At 39.2% G+C, this 13,442-nt stretch overlaps 3 protein-coding genes across 3 annotated transcripts in view; 1 reads left to right on the top strand and 2 right to left on the bottom strand.

Moving 5' to 3' along the window:
• The window catches only part of LOC134178329 (intraflagellar transport protein 74 homolog), a 33,860-nt gene extending 28,812 nt beyond the window's left edge, over window positions 1–5,048 (bottom strand). The window contains exons 1-3 of the mRNA XM_062645192.1: window positions 5,019–5,048; window positions 4,861–4,952; window positions 4,713–4,774 (exon numbers count right to left, since the gene is read on the bottom strand). Coding sequence (XP_062501176.1) covers window positions 4,713–4,774; window positions 4,861–4,952; window positions 5,019–5,020 — 156 coding nt within the window. The 5' untranslated portion in view covers window positions 5,021–5,048. The remainder of the gene's footprint in view (window positions 1–4,712; window positions 4,775–4,860; window positions 4,953–5,018) is intronic.
• A 79-nt stretch (window positions 5,049–5,127) lies between these two features.
• On the top strand, window positions 5,128–5,920 carry LOC134178333 (ras-related protein Rab-11A-like). Its single transcript, XM_062645195.1, has 2 exons — window positions 5,128–5,165; window positions 5,234–5,920. Exon 2 carries the CDS (start codon window positions 5,292–5,294, stop codon window positions 5,859–5,861), a length of 570 nt encoding a protein of 189 aa, XP_062501179.1. The 5' UTR covers window positions 5,128–5,165; window positions 5,234–5,291; the 3' UTR covers window positions 5,862–5,920.
• Window positions 5,889–13,439, bottom strand: LOC134178558 (CBY1-interacting BAR domain-containing protein 1-like). The gene is made up of 8 exons (XM_062645431.1): window positions 13,394–13,439; window positions 13,095–13,332; window positions 12,959–13,027; window positions 12,662–12,763; window positions 12,575–12,592; window positions 12,423–12,527; window positions 7,382–7,495; window positions 5,889–6,029 (listed from the first exon to the last, which is right to left on the bottom strand). The coding sequence occupies exons 1-8, from the start codon at window positions 13,420–13,422 to the stop codon at window positions 5,907–5,909; spliced, it is 798 nt and encodes a 265-aa protein (XP_062501415.1). The 5' UTR covers window positions 13,423–13,439; the 3' UTR covers window positions 5,889–5,906.
• Between the last annotated feature and the right edge of the window lie 3 nt (window positions 13,440–13,442).

Genomic DNA, 13,442 nt, shown 5'->3' on the forward strand with positions numbered 1-13,442 from the left:
AAGATTTAGGTCCACGTCTTGCAATGGAATCTGACCAGACAATGTACTATAGTCATACTCGTCACCGCATAGTGCACGCCGTACCATCTACTCCTATGCCTTTCAACGCCGGGAACGTTGTCAACCACAGCCATGCATAGTGGATACTTCAATCATTGGTTATTCTCTTAAAGCACACCAGTGTTTTCTCCAACAAGACTTTTGTATGGCTTATTGCTCGCCTTGGCTTTAGTGATGCTGGACTTTCTTTCAGAACAATGCGGAGCAAACCGTACCACGTTGGTCTGGGTTCAACAGTAGAATCTGTTCACAAGTTCCTCTAGTCAGAGCTGTTGGTTATCTTCCAGTAATTCATGCGTCTCCAATGCAGCTTGACACAAAGCAAGTCTGTAAGCAATGACACGGCAATCGAGACAAAAAGATACTCTAGTGGTTGTAGATCAAGCAATTTATGCAAAGGCCTTGGACATGATCTAGAAAAACCCACAGCAATTCAGTTCGGTAGTGTTAAGAATGGGGAGCTTCCTCATTTCGTTAGTAATGCTCACTGTTCTTGGCAAGTGCTTTGCTGGATCAGGTTTCTCTGACTTACTAGTGGAATCAGGAGTTAGCATTAAGATCAGTTACATCTGTCGTATATGATAAACATTACAACCGGGGGATACAAATTCACAAGGTAGTCTTTGAAGCAATGGCACATCTTCTTCTCCAATCATTTGCCAACTGGTGCAACCTCAAGCATGATGGGCAGAGTCTAGAAATCAACAGTCGGAGTATGCATATGAAAGAGTTGTTCAGTGCGACAGTTATCCAATTGTACACAAATTATCTTGAATTTTGCAGCACTGCTTTGTTGACAACAGGTTGCTTTTGGTTGTCACATATTGAACTGGTACAAATTTTATTAAATCTCACCAGAGCTACGCAAACCAGAAATTGGAATCTACACTTGGCATGTACCAAGGATTTCTACCTTGGTGCTTTGCTTACAATCATCAGAACTATGCTAGATACTTGCCTGTTTATTGGTGTGACATGGTGAATCTGAAGAGCAGTCATCTACAATTAGAGAAATCGTTTCAGAACGGAGACTTTGTAGTGCAAAGATCAAAGGAATCCAGATTTGCTCAAGCCACAGTAGATCAGACAATTGAGCAGTCTGTTAGCAGAGACACAAAATCAACTCAAGGAATAGTAGGATTCAGTAGACTCGTACCCAGTCTTCCTCCTCGCGTGCTCAATGTGTTTTGGCACTGGGTACAAGTCTAAGGATTCAGTACGAAGCAAGGAGCAGCTCAGCGTTGGATTCCAACAGCACATCACCGTGCCAATATTGCAAATTCTTGTCGCACTCTTGCCTCTTGCTGGGTTGGTTGAAAAGTCGTCAGTAGCGCACAAAGAGACACAACCTACGAGACTCAAGCAAGATGAAAGCAATGTACGTCTGATCACAGAAACTGTTTCCAGTTGGAGAAATCCGTTCGATGTGTAGCAAGTGATAATGACCTTGTCTCTTTGTCGTCCGGAATGTCTGCTACAGATAAAGTCAGAGCGGATTTGGAAACTGCATTCGAGAGAGGTCAAGCATCTTGTACTAGGTTCATCAACAATAGACTTGTGAATAAATGCAGAAGCATATTTAACCCTCTACCAAAGCAAAATCTCCAGACCTTCGATGCAATGACTCCAAAGAGTACAGTCAAAACATCAAAGCGACTGTTGTTTTGAAAGCAGATAAAGCTATATTTTCTCAAATGACAGTTATAGCGCAGACTACGAAAATGAATCTAGCAACTGTTCTTGAATTGAATATCCTCTCGGACCACTTCCCTGGGCGCTAGCTGGGCCAGATGGCAGCCTGTGCAAAACCAACAAAGCTGCCCTTCTTCATATTGCTGAGTAAACCGCGCTATCAACATTAGATGATGTTTCTGCCTCTGCCTGGATTCTAGACAGAATGACATTGCTTCAGTCATTGCAACAATCTCGCTGTAACGTAAGAGATTTCTCTATACGGAGATACTTAATGTTGTCTGTCTCGTGAACACTCTGTTGGAGGTCGTGTAGACTTCGTGTGCGACTGTTACTGGAGACAATATATTAAGTCAGCGGAATGGAAAAGACAAGCCATGGGCTCAACTTGTTTTCGGATGACAATTAGGAGTCGCGAGCAAAAGTATCCCCAGCAGTGGAGTGACTATCTGAAAGTTAATGAGAACAAAGAAGATCTTGTTGATTTTTATGCAATGACTGGCTACGTCCTGAATTTGCATCAAACTTTTCAAAAAATGCCAGCTGTATGTGACAAGTGGGACTCAATGCTGGAGATGTAGTAGTCGGTTATCGCTTAGGGTATACACGTCAAAGAGAGATGCCGTTGGTGAATTGAAGTCTACACAAGAAGCAAACACTTGATTGCTCCCTCATGCAAGACATGCCGCTGAACGTGATGCCACTAGCCTCGTCGTTCATTCACCCGATACAGATGTCGCCGTTATAGGTTGCACTCTTGCCTCCCAAATTGCCTGCACCCTTAATACTTCGCACAGGAACAAAACAGCGAGTTTGTTCTATCGATCTAATCCACAATGTCTCACATTCTAGGCCTAGTTTCTCAAGCTCTCGTTGATTTGCATGCATTTACTGGATGTGATTCCATGAGTGCGTTTGCAAGTCGCAGTAAAAAGCACAGATTTAGATAAGTAAAAGAAGATGCAGTGCATGCTTTGGCTATGGCAATGTTGGGAGAAACCTTTGATTTTGATAAAAACCTGTCTGCTGTATGTGAAAAGACTGTTTGTGCTTTGTACGAAAGCCTAAGTTGTAAGGCGTTAACAGTGTGCAATACCAAATGTTCTGTGCAAACAACAGCCATACAAACCAGTTGCCTCCATGTCGTGATTCTTTGCAACTCCATATCAGTTATGCAAATTATCAGGCGGCAGTCTGGAAGTGGGCCCTTGTTGCATGTCCCGAAATTCCGACTACTGTGAGTCATAGATAGAAATCTGTCCCTGAAGATCCAACGTCATTGTCTATTCAATGCACGGTCAGGTGCTAATGGAATTCCTTTCGTGTTCTTGCTGCAGCGACTACAGCTCTGGGCACTGCTCATGTTATGGCAATGGACTCCAGGGCACTGACGCTTGTAAGTGCTCCCATGAGGTATGCAGTAACAAACAGGCAGACTGTGAATTACGCAATATCAATGTGGTGTCAAGCAGCGATGATGACTCTTGAAGCAATTTGCTTTCGGTAACTACTGTTGGACATTCTAGAGTTAGATAGAGTTGTTGAAATGTAGGTCTTCTTAGTTTATAGACTAGTACACCTATAAGTCGATTAGAACGATTCTACTCTACTTATCACAACAGTTACCGCGTATCAACCACTTGCATATCGCATGAAGTCATTAAACTAGTTGTAGATACCCATAAGTGGCGCCTCGCGTTGTAACACGTTGCCATGAAGTTTTCTAACCGTCTACTGAAACTCCGTGCCCTAGCTAGACAATACAACTATTTGCGGACACTCTGTCATGGACGTAAACATGCAAACTTCCTAAAAATTTAGATTACGTATCTAGGATTGATAGATAGTCGTCGTTTCACAATCATGATCAGACAATTAAAATGTACAGTCTAAGTATGCACTCAGTTCATTGTGACGACAGTGTTAGGGTATATTTGTTGACCTAGAAATTGATATTGGCAAACATTGATCGCATTCAGCTTCTGAAGAAATTTCTCGGTTGTCAAGTACACACAATACTTAGCTACAATACAAAAAGACGGGGCAACGAAACTTCATGAGGCTTTTTTTGTCACCGTTTGGTCACTTGCATGAATCGTTCCTAGACTGATCTGTAGTCGGAACAATTCTTTGAAGTAAATCTTATAATGAAACGTGGTCGTGGGGAGGAGAAATTTGAGGTTTGTGCACACACACACACACACACACACACACACACACACACACACACACACACACACACACACACACACACACACACACACATACAGAGAGCTCGACAGATAGCCTATATAGGACCACGCCCCTTTTTGTTGTGCGACCCGGGTGAGAATCCTGGCTATTCTCGACAACTAAGTGAATTGTTGTCATTCGGTTGATTTCTCCTGCATAGATAACAAATAAATTGCAATAGAATACGTAGAGACGCTGTAATGTAAAGTTTTCTTGACAAGTAGTAGTTAAATTTAATACACAGAACAGATGTACGCTTTGTGGTTGCCATGGCAATGAGCTCGTCCCTTGTTTCTCTTAATTAGGACACTATAATCAAAGGGCAACATTCGGATTTGCAATAAGCACCTCTAAGTTAGCACAAATCCACTAAAAGATAGAAGTCAGACGAGGGGTGCAGCGACATGTCACAATTCTGGAGCTGGATCACATAGACTAGTAACTGATACAGATGATGCCTCTGCAGGGCTGAGGCTAGTCTGACAAAGAAAGGACAACAGAGGAAAATGGTATTACAGATTAAAGCTTTGAGCGTCCAAAAGCCAAATGACAGTTCTCTACAACCAATTTTGGCTCCATTGCCATGGTAACAACAGCCAGAAATAGAAACACGTTTTCCCCAAGCGTTACACAGACGAACACGGTTTAGTCAAATTCTACTTTTGAGAAACGAAACGAAATCATTTCCCTATACAAAAGTAGTACAACGTGAGCTCGACAATTCTCACCGCTCCTGCAGAAGTGGGCATTCTAAATCCAGTCGGAGGTCGCGCAGCTGTAGACTGTGGAGCTTAGGACATAAACAGACAAATGTTTAAAACAACCAACCAACTAAAACAACGATACAGACTACTAGAACTAGACAGAAAATGCAACCTGCAGCTGCTGCGCGGCCTCTGCTCATGGGCCGAGATGTTCCAGAACCGGTCGCTCGTACCCTGCTAGTTGGTGGACGACCACTTTCCGACCTGTAGAGCACAATTCGATGTGTATAGACAACACGAACGCAAATTCAGCGTCATTAGTCCACTCACATGACTGCAGTGTTGAGGGTACGAAGACGCCTGCGCGCAATTACGAGTAACCATGACAACCAGCTGCTGTGGGATTACTGTATCCGGGGCTGCAATGCGTTTGGGCCTAGCTGGGACGAGGCTAAGGATTTGTTGCCACAAGCAGAGGTCAGAATTTAGTTCACAATGTCTGGAGTGCATTATTATTTCAAGATATCTGTGGTCGGCGACTGCAGAGTGGGAAAGACTGAACTGTGTCTCAATTATGTACAAGAAGATGACCCGGGACACAGAATGCTTGCAACAGGACGCAGCCACCAAGATACGTCTTTCTTTCACTATCACAAACGAATAGAGAACGACGGCCGACTATATGGAGTTGATATCTACGACCTTTCAGGAGCCAAACGACACACTATCCTGACTTCAAACATGTGTGTTGGATCTGCAGGCGTTATCTATGTGTTTGAGAAGACGAGGCCTGAGTCGTTAGAGAGCTTGGAAACTTGGGTTTCACATCTTGATCGATTAAGGACGCATTCCCTGTCAGTATTAGTTGGCCACAGGAGCTTGAATCAAGCAATTATGAATGAAGGAACAATTGTGTCATATGAAGAAGGAAGAGCATTTGCTTCAAAGAATGGAATGATGAGCTACTTTGAAACAAGTCTGTCTGAGCCTGAAGGAGCCAGGCAACCATTTGACTTTCTCTTCACAACAATAGAGGAATGTATACCAAACCCACCACACCCTGCCATGCTTCTTAACCGGGCCATCCATTTAGGAGAAGCATTTGATACACATGAGATGAGAAGTAGCCTTTTCTCTACTGCAAAGACTGAACAGTATACAATCAACACATGATTTTGCTTTGTTGCATTAATTAGTTATAGCCTATACCTAGCATGACTACATATCCTCTACATTGTCCACATCTTCCTGTTCACCACTGTCAGACTGAGCTGTTGATCGTCTTGAGCGGTGGGACTGTAGGTCATCATCTTCCATTAACTGCAACTTGTTTTTGAAATACTACACAAAAAGCAGCAACATTGATATGAATACCAATATGTATTAATTGACTCAAGGCCTCATGGAACTATTAATTTATTGACAAGATGCTTGACTGTCTACACTAGGTAATTGAGTTACATTACCTCAGTGGTGCACATCAAACGGGTACATGTACAAGGATGCGTATTACACCAGCTGCTTTGGGGATTACGACACACCGTATAACCAGTTATTTCTGCGATTATGGTATTTCTGCGAATTCTGCAAAGAAATCACGGAGTGCACAAATAAAATTCGCAGATATTTAGGCCTATCATCGGAGTCCCAGGCAGTCATTGTGCAGACACATGTACACGTGTACAAATACTGCATGTGTGTACCAGTAACTGTATTCCTGGTTGAAATACAGAAATTTAATTTGTAGTAATACAAACTTCTGTTTAGATTCTCAAATCGCAGTAATTAGGACTGCAGAAATAACTGGTTATACGGTAATATGAAATTAGTTGTCTCAAACCCTGCATGCAGTTTGTCCTTGTCTCTAAATAGATTAATTATAGAGCTCAAGTATTAGAGCAAAGTCAAATAAACGTTGATTTCAATTTTTTAGCGGCAACTACAAATTACACTTGCCAAGCAAAGTTTATGGTATATAACGCATCTTCTCATAACTATATATCCAGTAATTGATTCGCTGAGCTCAATTATCACCAATTTGAAATCAACTTTACTACTAATTGGTATGAAGTGAAATATTGTTGTAGCAAGTCAGCGTTACTTCTTGTACGTATAGGTGACACATGTATAGGTGAGCTTTATGTATTACTGTCTGCTCTATAGCATAAAAGCATAACAGATTACAAAGGGCACTATTAATAAGTGAGTAAGTGTAAATGCCATCATGTGAGACCATCCTTTGATTCGCTGTCTGCCTGATGCCGACATCCACATGCCATATATGGACCAAGGCCTCTCTATATCCCATAGGTATATCCGTTGCCATTTTGATGGAGCTCTACAGCTTTAAACTAGTAATAGCATTTATTGACCTCACAACACGCCAGTGTGACATATCGAAGGTAAGGTTACTGACAGACAGGCAAAGCAGAGCAGAACAATCGCCCAATCAGTCTTATCACTGTTTGTCAATTGAGAGACTATCCATGTACATTTAAATGGTTTAGTGTACGTTTATACGGTAAACCATATAAATGTTTAGGATGGTCTTAATAAATTAGTGTCAATTAAATCCATACTACAACAAAACTGTACAAAAAGAAAATCCTGATGGCAATAAATTTAAAACTTGGTTTTGAATATTTATGTCAATAACCAAAAGAGTACATTGTAGTTAAGTGTACAAACTTTACCTGCAAGTCTCCTTCCTCGTCAATTGACTGCACTTGTTGAAATGCAACTGTCAGTAGTTCTAGAGCTTTGGCATGGAACATCATCTGTGCTTGAACATATTCTCCTAAAACACTCTGCCAACCAAACATCACCACAATGAGTACTGTGTGTGAGACTGACTGAACTAAGTGACGGTTTGAATATACATTTACTATTTGAGCGACAACATGCACGTTACGGTTTCTTTAATTTTCAACTACAATTGCTATATATGTAATAATAATAATAGAAATTTATATACTAACTCACCATCCCATTCTCCGCACGGGCAGATTATAGATATGAATATTACTAATGGTGAGTAAATTTATATATATTTGACATATCGTGAGAAATGTGCACCGTATAGAAAATTTGACAAATCGAGACGTTTCGGCCCCGTAGGTCTTTATCAATTGAAAATAATAGATAACGTTTATCAACTACGCTTTAAATTGTTAGTTCTTTTGTTACGTCATAAGTGTTGACCAATGGTCTCTAATCATGATGTTATCATCATCTTGATTTAATGTATGGCCCATGTCTTCTAATCCAAATTGCCTCTTTGATTTGTATAGTATAGTATTTGTTTTCTGTTGTTAATGTTTGACTTTCTTTCCAATTCATCATGTGGTCAGTTTTCCAGCAGTGGGCTGCAATGGCGTTGTTATGGGTGTCGCCACGTCAAATTGCTATTTTGTGTTCATTTAGTCTCAATTTCAGATTTCTTCTTATTTCCCCAATATATAATTTGTCACAATTATTGCAACCAATTTTCTATACAATGTTCACTCTTCAAATGGTGTAAATGGATCTCTTGGGTGACATAGTAATGACTGAACAGTTGTTGGTGTACTCACTAATTTGATGTTAAGTTTATTGCACAGATGACTGACTTGTTGTGTAATACCTGGTGTAAAATGTATCTTCAATATTGGCATTTGTTGTTCGCAGCTTGCTCTTTGATTCAGTGGTTTATTAGTTTTTCTGTATGAATGAGTCTGGATATCCATTATGTTTAAAGATGGTTTTTATTCTGTATATTTCCAAAGTTTTTCTTCGTTTGTGCTGCATATGTGTTCTGCACGATGTTGGAGACATTTAATAATTCCACCTTTTACTGATGTCGGATGAGCAGAATGATAGTGTAGGTATCTGTTGGCTGTAGTCTGTTTTCGATAAACTGATGCTTCTAGTGTTCCAGTGATGTTACATTTAACTAAACAGTCAAGAAAAGAAGCTGATGGCCTGACTCTAAATCTGTTGTAAATTGAATTAATGGACGGTAAGAATTCAAACACTCGAGAATGGTATCTTTGTTATTATTATGCACAATTGCAAATACATCGTCAACATAGCGTCTCCACAACGTTGGTCTTGTTGATGATGGTAGGTCTTGGAATACAGTTTCTTTCAGTTTTTCTATATATAGATTTGCTACGATTGGAGACAGTGGACATCCCTTGGCGTACCTTCCAATTGTTCGCACAATTGATTTTGATATTTAAAGTAGGTGGTCTTTAAAACAAAATTGTAAGGTTGATAACGTCTGACACAGTAAAGTTGAAAGTGAAATTAAGATGGTCAAGGTTTTCGGCATCTAACGTTTCTTTGCTTGGAATTCTTGTAAGAGAGCTGTCACGTCATAGCTAATCATTATTTCGTTGTCGTTGACATAGACATTCTTCATTTGGTTTGCAAATCCTTCCAAATTTTTGACAGTAAAACCATTACATCCGGTAATTGGTGATAAAATTTGAGTGAGTTCTTTAGAAAGTTTGCACGTCACTGAATCAATGCTTGAAACAATAGGTAGTAATGGAGCTCCTATTTTGTGTATCTTGAGTAAACCAAACATTCGTGGAATGATGTGACCTCTACAACTGATATCGCTTCGTTTACATGCGTTGATCTTGTTTTATTTTCAAGTAATTTAAGTATGTCGTTTAGATCTCTTTCCAGTTTCTTTGTGGGATTGTGTACAATTTGTCAAAATCCTTTGACCTTTTAATAATTCTTTCATCTTCGTGTCGTAACACATTTGTTCATAACAACTGTGGAATTGCCTTTATCTGCAGGTAGAATAGTAACAGAAGTGTCTTTCCGTAGATCTCTAATTGCTTTTATATCTTGTGGTAATACATTTTCTTTAATTAATAGTCTTCTTGTTTTAAAATTTGTTTAATTAATGCCTTCTCGAAGTTCAGTGGCCGTAGGATGGTAAAGATAGAGCAGTTGTCCCAATTCCGGCAATCATGTTGTCAACATCAACTGTTTTTGATGCAATTGCAAAATTTACACCATATCCATGGACTTTAAATTCTGTGTTGTCAAGCATTTTGTTGCTCAAATTAATGACGGTGTTCTTTGTTTTATGATTCAATAGCTTTTGCAGTTTTGTCTGTTGTTTCTTCTTGATTTTTACAAACACGTAATTGAAACAACTCACAGTCCATTCAAATAGTTTGTTCAACTTATGTTGTCTGATGTCAACTTCCTGATATTATCTTGATATTCTTGGATGTTCTGGCTTAGACGTACCAATTTGCAGTGTACCTTTTTGATACATGAACGAACAATACTCACTTCACAACAGTGTAATATCTTCTGCATACATTTGGTAGTGAACAGATGATGGCATTTCAGTTGCAATCCTTTTGGTATCACCTGGTTGTCTCTACATCTTAACAAAAAATGAAGATGGTTCTTCTGTCACGCAAGTTGTTCTTATACGTGTCGTAGTCGATAAACAGATGTCGCCAAAGCCCTCTCGTGGCGGTAAATAATGTGATATGGTGTTGTACGGTGGCCATGAATATTAGACATATGGCGAGAGATGTGCAAAATGTAATGGATATCCAGACTTCTTCATACAGAAACAACTAATGAAATCACGGAATCAAAGATCAAGTTGCAAACAACAAATGCCAATATTAAAGATGCCTTTTATACCAGGTATTACACAACAAGTCAGACGTCTGTGCAATAAACTTAATATCAAATTAGTGAGTGCACCAACAACAACTGTCCAGTCATTACTATGTCACCAAAAGATCCACTTACACCATTTAAAAGAGTAAACATTGTATACAAAATTGGTTGCAGTAATTGTGACAAATTTTATATTGGAGAAACAAGAAGAAATCTAAAATTGAGACTAAATGAACACAAATTAGCATTTCAACATGGTAACACCCATAACAACGCCCTTGCGGCCTACTGCTGGAAAACTGACCACATGATGAATTAGGAAGAAAGTCAAACATTAACAACAGAAAACAAATATACTAGACGAATCAAAGAGGCAATTTACATTAGAAGACATGGGACTTTAAATCAAGATGACAGTAACATCATGATTAGAGACCATTGGTCAACACTATTATGATGTAACAAAAAACTAACAATTTAAAGCACAGTTGATAAACGTTATCTATTATTTTTGGTTGATAAACACCTACGAGTCAAAGCATCCCTATATGTCAAATTTTCTATAGGGTGCACATTTCTTGCAATATATATATATATATATATATATATATATGGGCAGCAGCTTGCACGACTAAGCAAATTGCAATGCAAGAAGTTATAAACTATATCATAATAAATTACTACGTAACAACCTCAAAAAATTTCATAACAAAAGATGAATTTATTTGCCTGTCTTAATTGTATATGCCAAGTAGTGCCATGCACAAGTCCATTACTAGTAGAAGCATTATATTTATGAGATCATAAACTTCTAGTTATAATCATGGTATTAATTTAACAATTAATTTACAAATACTATACAGTAATTTGTCAGTGTTACTTCAGTTGCTTATGTATAATTGCATCCTCAATCAAAATGTGTACAGTTATGTACTTCTATATATTATAAGTTCTAACCACACCCTTCCATTCTTGCCAATTGCAATGAATGTCAATCAGCATTCACAGGGACGTAGCCACCGGTCTGCTTGGTCCGGTTTCAAGTAAACCACTTTCAACATTTGTCCTTCAACCAATGGACCATTCCCGACAACTTCCGAAATAAGACATAGTTGATTAAATAAGTCTTTATTTAACCACTCTGTAGACACCCTCATATCAAGTGCCTGCAAGACCACAGATTACACAGCACATATACAGCTCGTAGACCTGTTGATTCTGGTTTTAGAATAGCAGATAAAAGTGGAACCAGAAGATGTGTTGTTTCCTAGGAGGCCCTTCATGAAGTATAAGAATTAACCCTGTGCTGCATGCACTCTGCACGGACCCAATGGTCTCATACCTGGCCGTCTCTCCACTGTGACATTGATGACGCTCAATCAAGATGTTATGTCACCACACTGTCACTGCTGTTAAGCTATAGACAGAATGCAAGTTCAGCAACTGCACTGCAAACGCACTCGTAAGATTTATAGCGTTCTGCAGCATTCTGCATGACTCTGTCTTGAACCTGTAACTTGAAAATATTCAGAGAATCTTGCTCTCAATCCATAAATGTAAGAAATTGATTCCTACAGCTAGAAGCTAGGACAGTGGATAAAGTTTTTCACAAAAGTTTACATTTTCTTAGTTCTAATTTGTGTAGTAACCTAAAAAGTAATTTGGTTTGAGGAGATTCGAAGGATAGTCAGGCAAAGCTGAACAATCTTGCACTGCCACTAAGATATGACCGACAGACTTAATTTAAAGTCTACTGCCAAAGACTACATCACAAAAACATGTACTGACATTTTGAAGAAAGCTGACTCTGTACCACGAGGAAAATTATCTTTTGTGTCTGTCTGCATCAGTGCATGCCTGCAAATTTCAACCAGACCACTTCCAAACTGCTGGCTACAGCCCTGATCAATTCAATAGTCTAGATATCACTTTTGCACTACCACAATAGCACAGCAGACTGACCTACTTCTTAGCAACAACAGTACACAGACAAATGTTTCAAGCAGTAAATTAATTACAAAGATTATTAAATTTTATACAGTACATTTACAACATGCTTGGACCATGCATATTCAAACTGTAAATACAAACTTTCAGATCTCTGATTTTTTTCGTTTCGAAGGTAATCATATGATCCTCAAACGCCTTTTGTGCTCTGTTCGATTGAATTTGGGCTTGACTCACTTCCTGTCTTGCCTACAAGAGCTACAATAACGTATATAGCACAACTATGCGTCATCAACATCACCACATACTCGATGCTGCAAAACAAATTAAACAACCATCAACTAAATTTACTCAAAATGCATATTTTGAAACTATAATAATACTCTCTTTGATGCATCAGCAGGGTCTCTCACAGTGATTTTATCCAAATTCCTCTGTTTTCCAAGTTCTTTTTCAAGTGCTGTCCGTCTTGCTCTCAGCTCTTCCTAAACAAATTGTAACACCTCTTGACATACAATTTCCAAATTCCATTACGTACACCACATAGTCACGAGCACTGAACTTTACTAACCAACAGCTGGAAGACAAAATTAATGCAAGAATACTTACGAAAAATAAATTATGTTCATTTGATATGGCACAACACACAACCACACAATCACACAACCACGTATGCATACTCTGGCCTTCTTTGTAATATTGCCATAATCAGTTAATGGTTGAATAACTTTGGCCTCTAGCCTTGCAACCTAATACAAGGAAACTGCATATAAATTTCTCGTATCCGTACGACTAAACTATTTAAATCTGCGGCACCATTGCTTCCCTATAGTCTTCTAGACCAGCAAAACATTCTGCGCATGCACCCAACGACGATTTGACACTAGGAGTTTCTAGCTCCGAGTATTCCCTCATAGATTTCACAAGCAGGTCGCCTTTGTCTCGCAGCTTTCCGCATTTGCGAGAAATTGCAGCAAAATTCTGAAGTAGAGAAGAGAAATTGTCCTCCACGACACCGATGTGCTCTTGAAGACCCTTGGCCTGAGCATCCGCCCTGTAATCAAAATGGGAATTCCTAATCAATCTACATATCCATAAAACGGTGTAAATGTTACTCAGATCTCCTGTCGCTTGCTGTCGCCATGGCATTTACTTTGCTAACGC

Source organism: Corticium candelabrum, chromosome 4 (genome assembly GCF_963422355.1).
Source record: "Corticium candelabrum chromosome 4, ooCorCand1.1, whole genome shotgun sequence".
NCBI classification, from domain to species: domain Eukaryota; kingdom Metazoa; phylum Porifera; class Homoscleromorpha; order Homosclerophorida; family Plakinidae; genus Corticium; species Corticium candelabrum.

Excerpts from the sequence above, each read along its gene's own strand:
- LOC134178558 (XM_062645431.1), bottom strand. The coding sequence starts at position 13,422 with ATGGCGACAGCAAGCGACAGGAGATCTGA. Across the intron at positions 12,764-12,958 it reads ATATTACAAAGAAGGCCAGA|GAAGAGCTGAGAGCAAGACG; the intron begins GTATGCATACGT and ends CAATTTGTTTAG. Across the intron at positions 7,496-12,422 it reads AAAAAATCAGAGATCTGAAA|AGTGTTTTAGGAGAATATGT; the intron begins GTTTGTATTTAC and ends TTTGGTTGGCAG.
- LOC134178333 (XM_062645195.1), top strand. The coding sequence starts at position 5,292 with ATGCTTGCAACAGGACGCAGCCACCAAGATACGTCTTTCTTTCACTAT.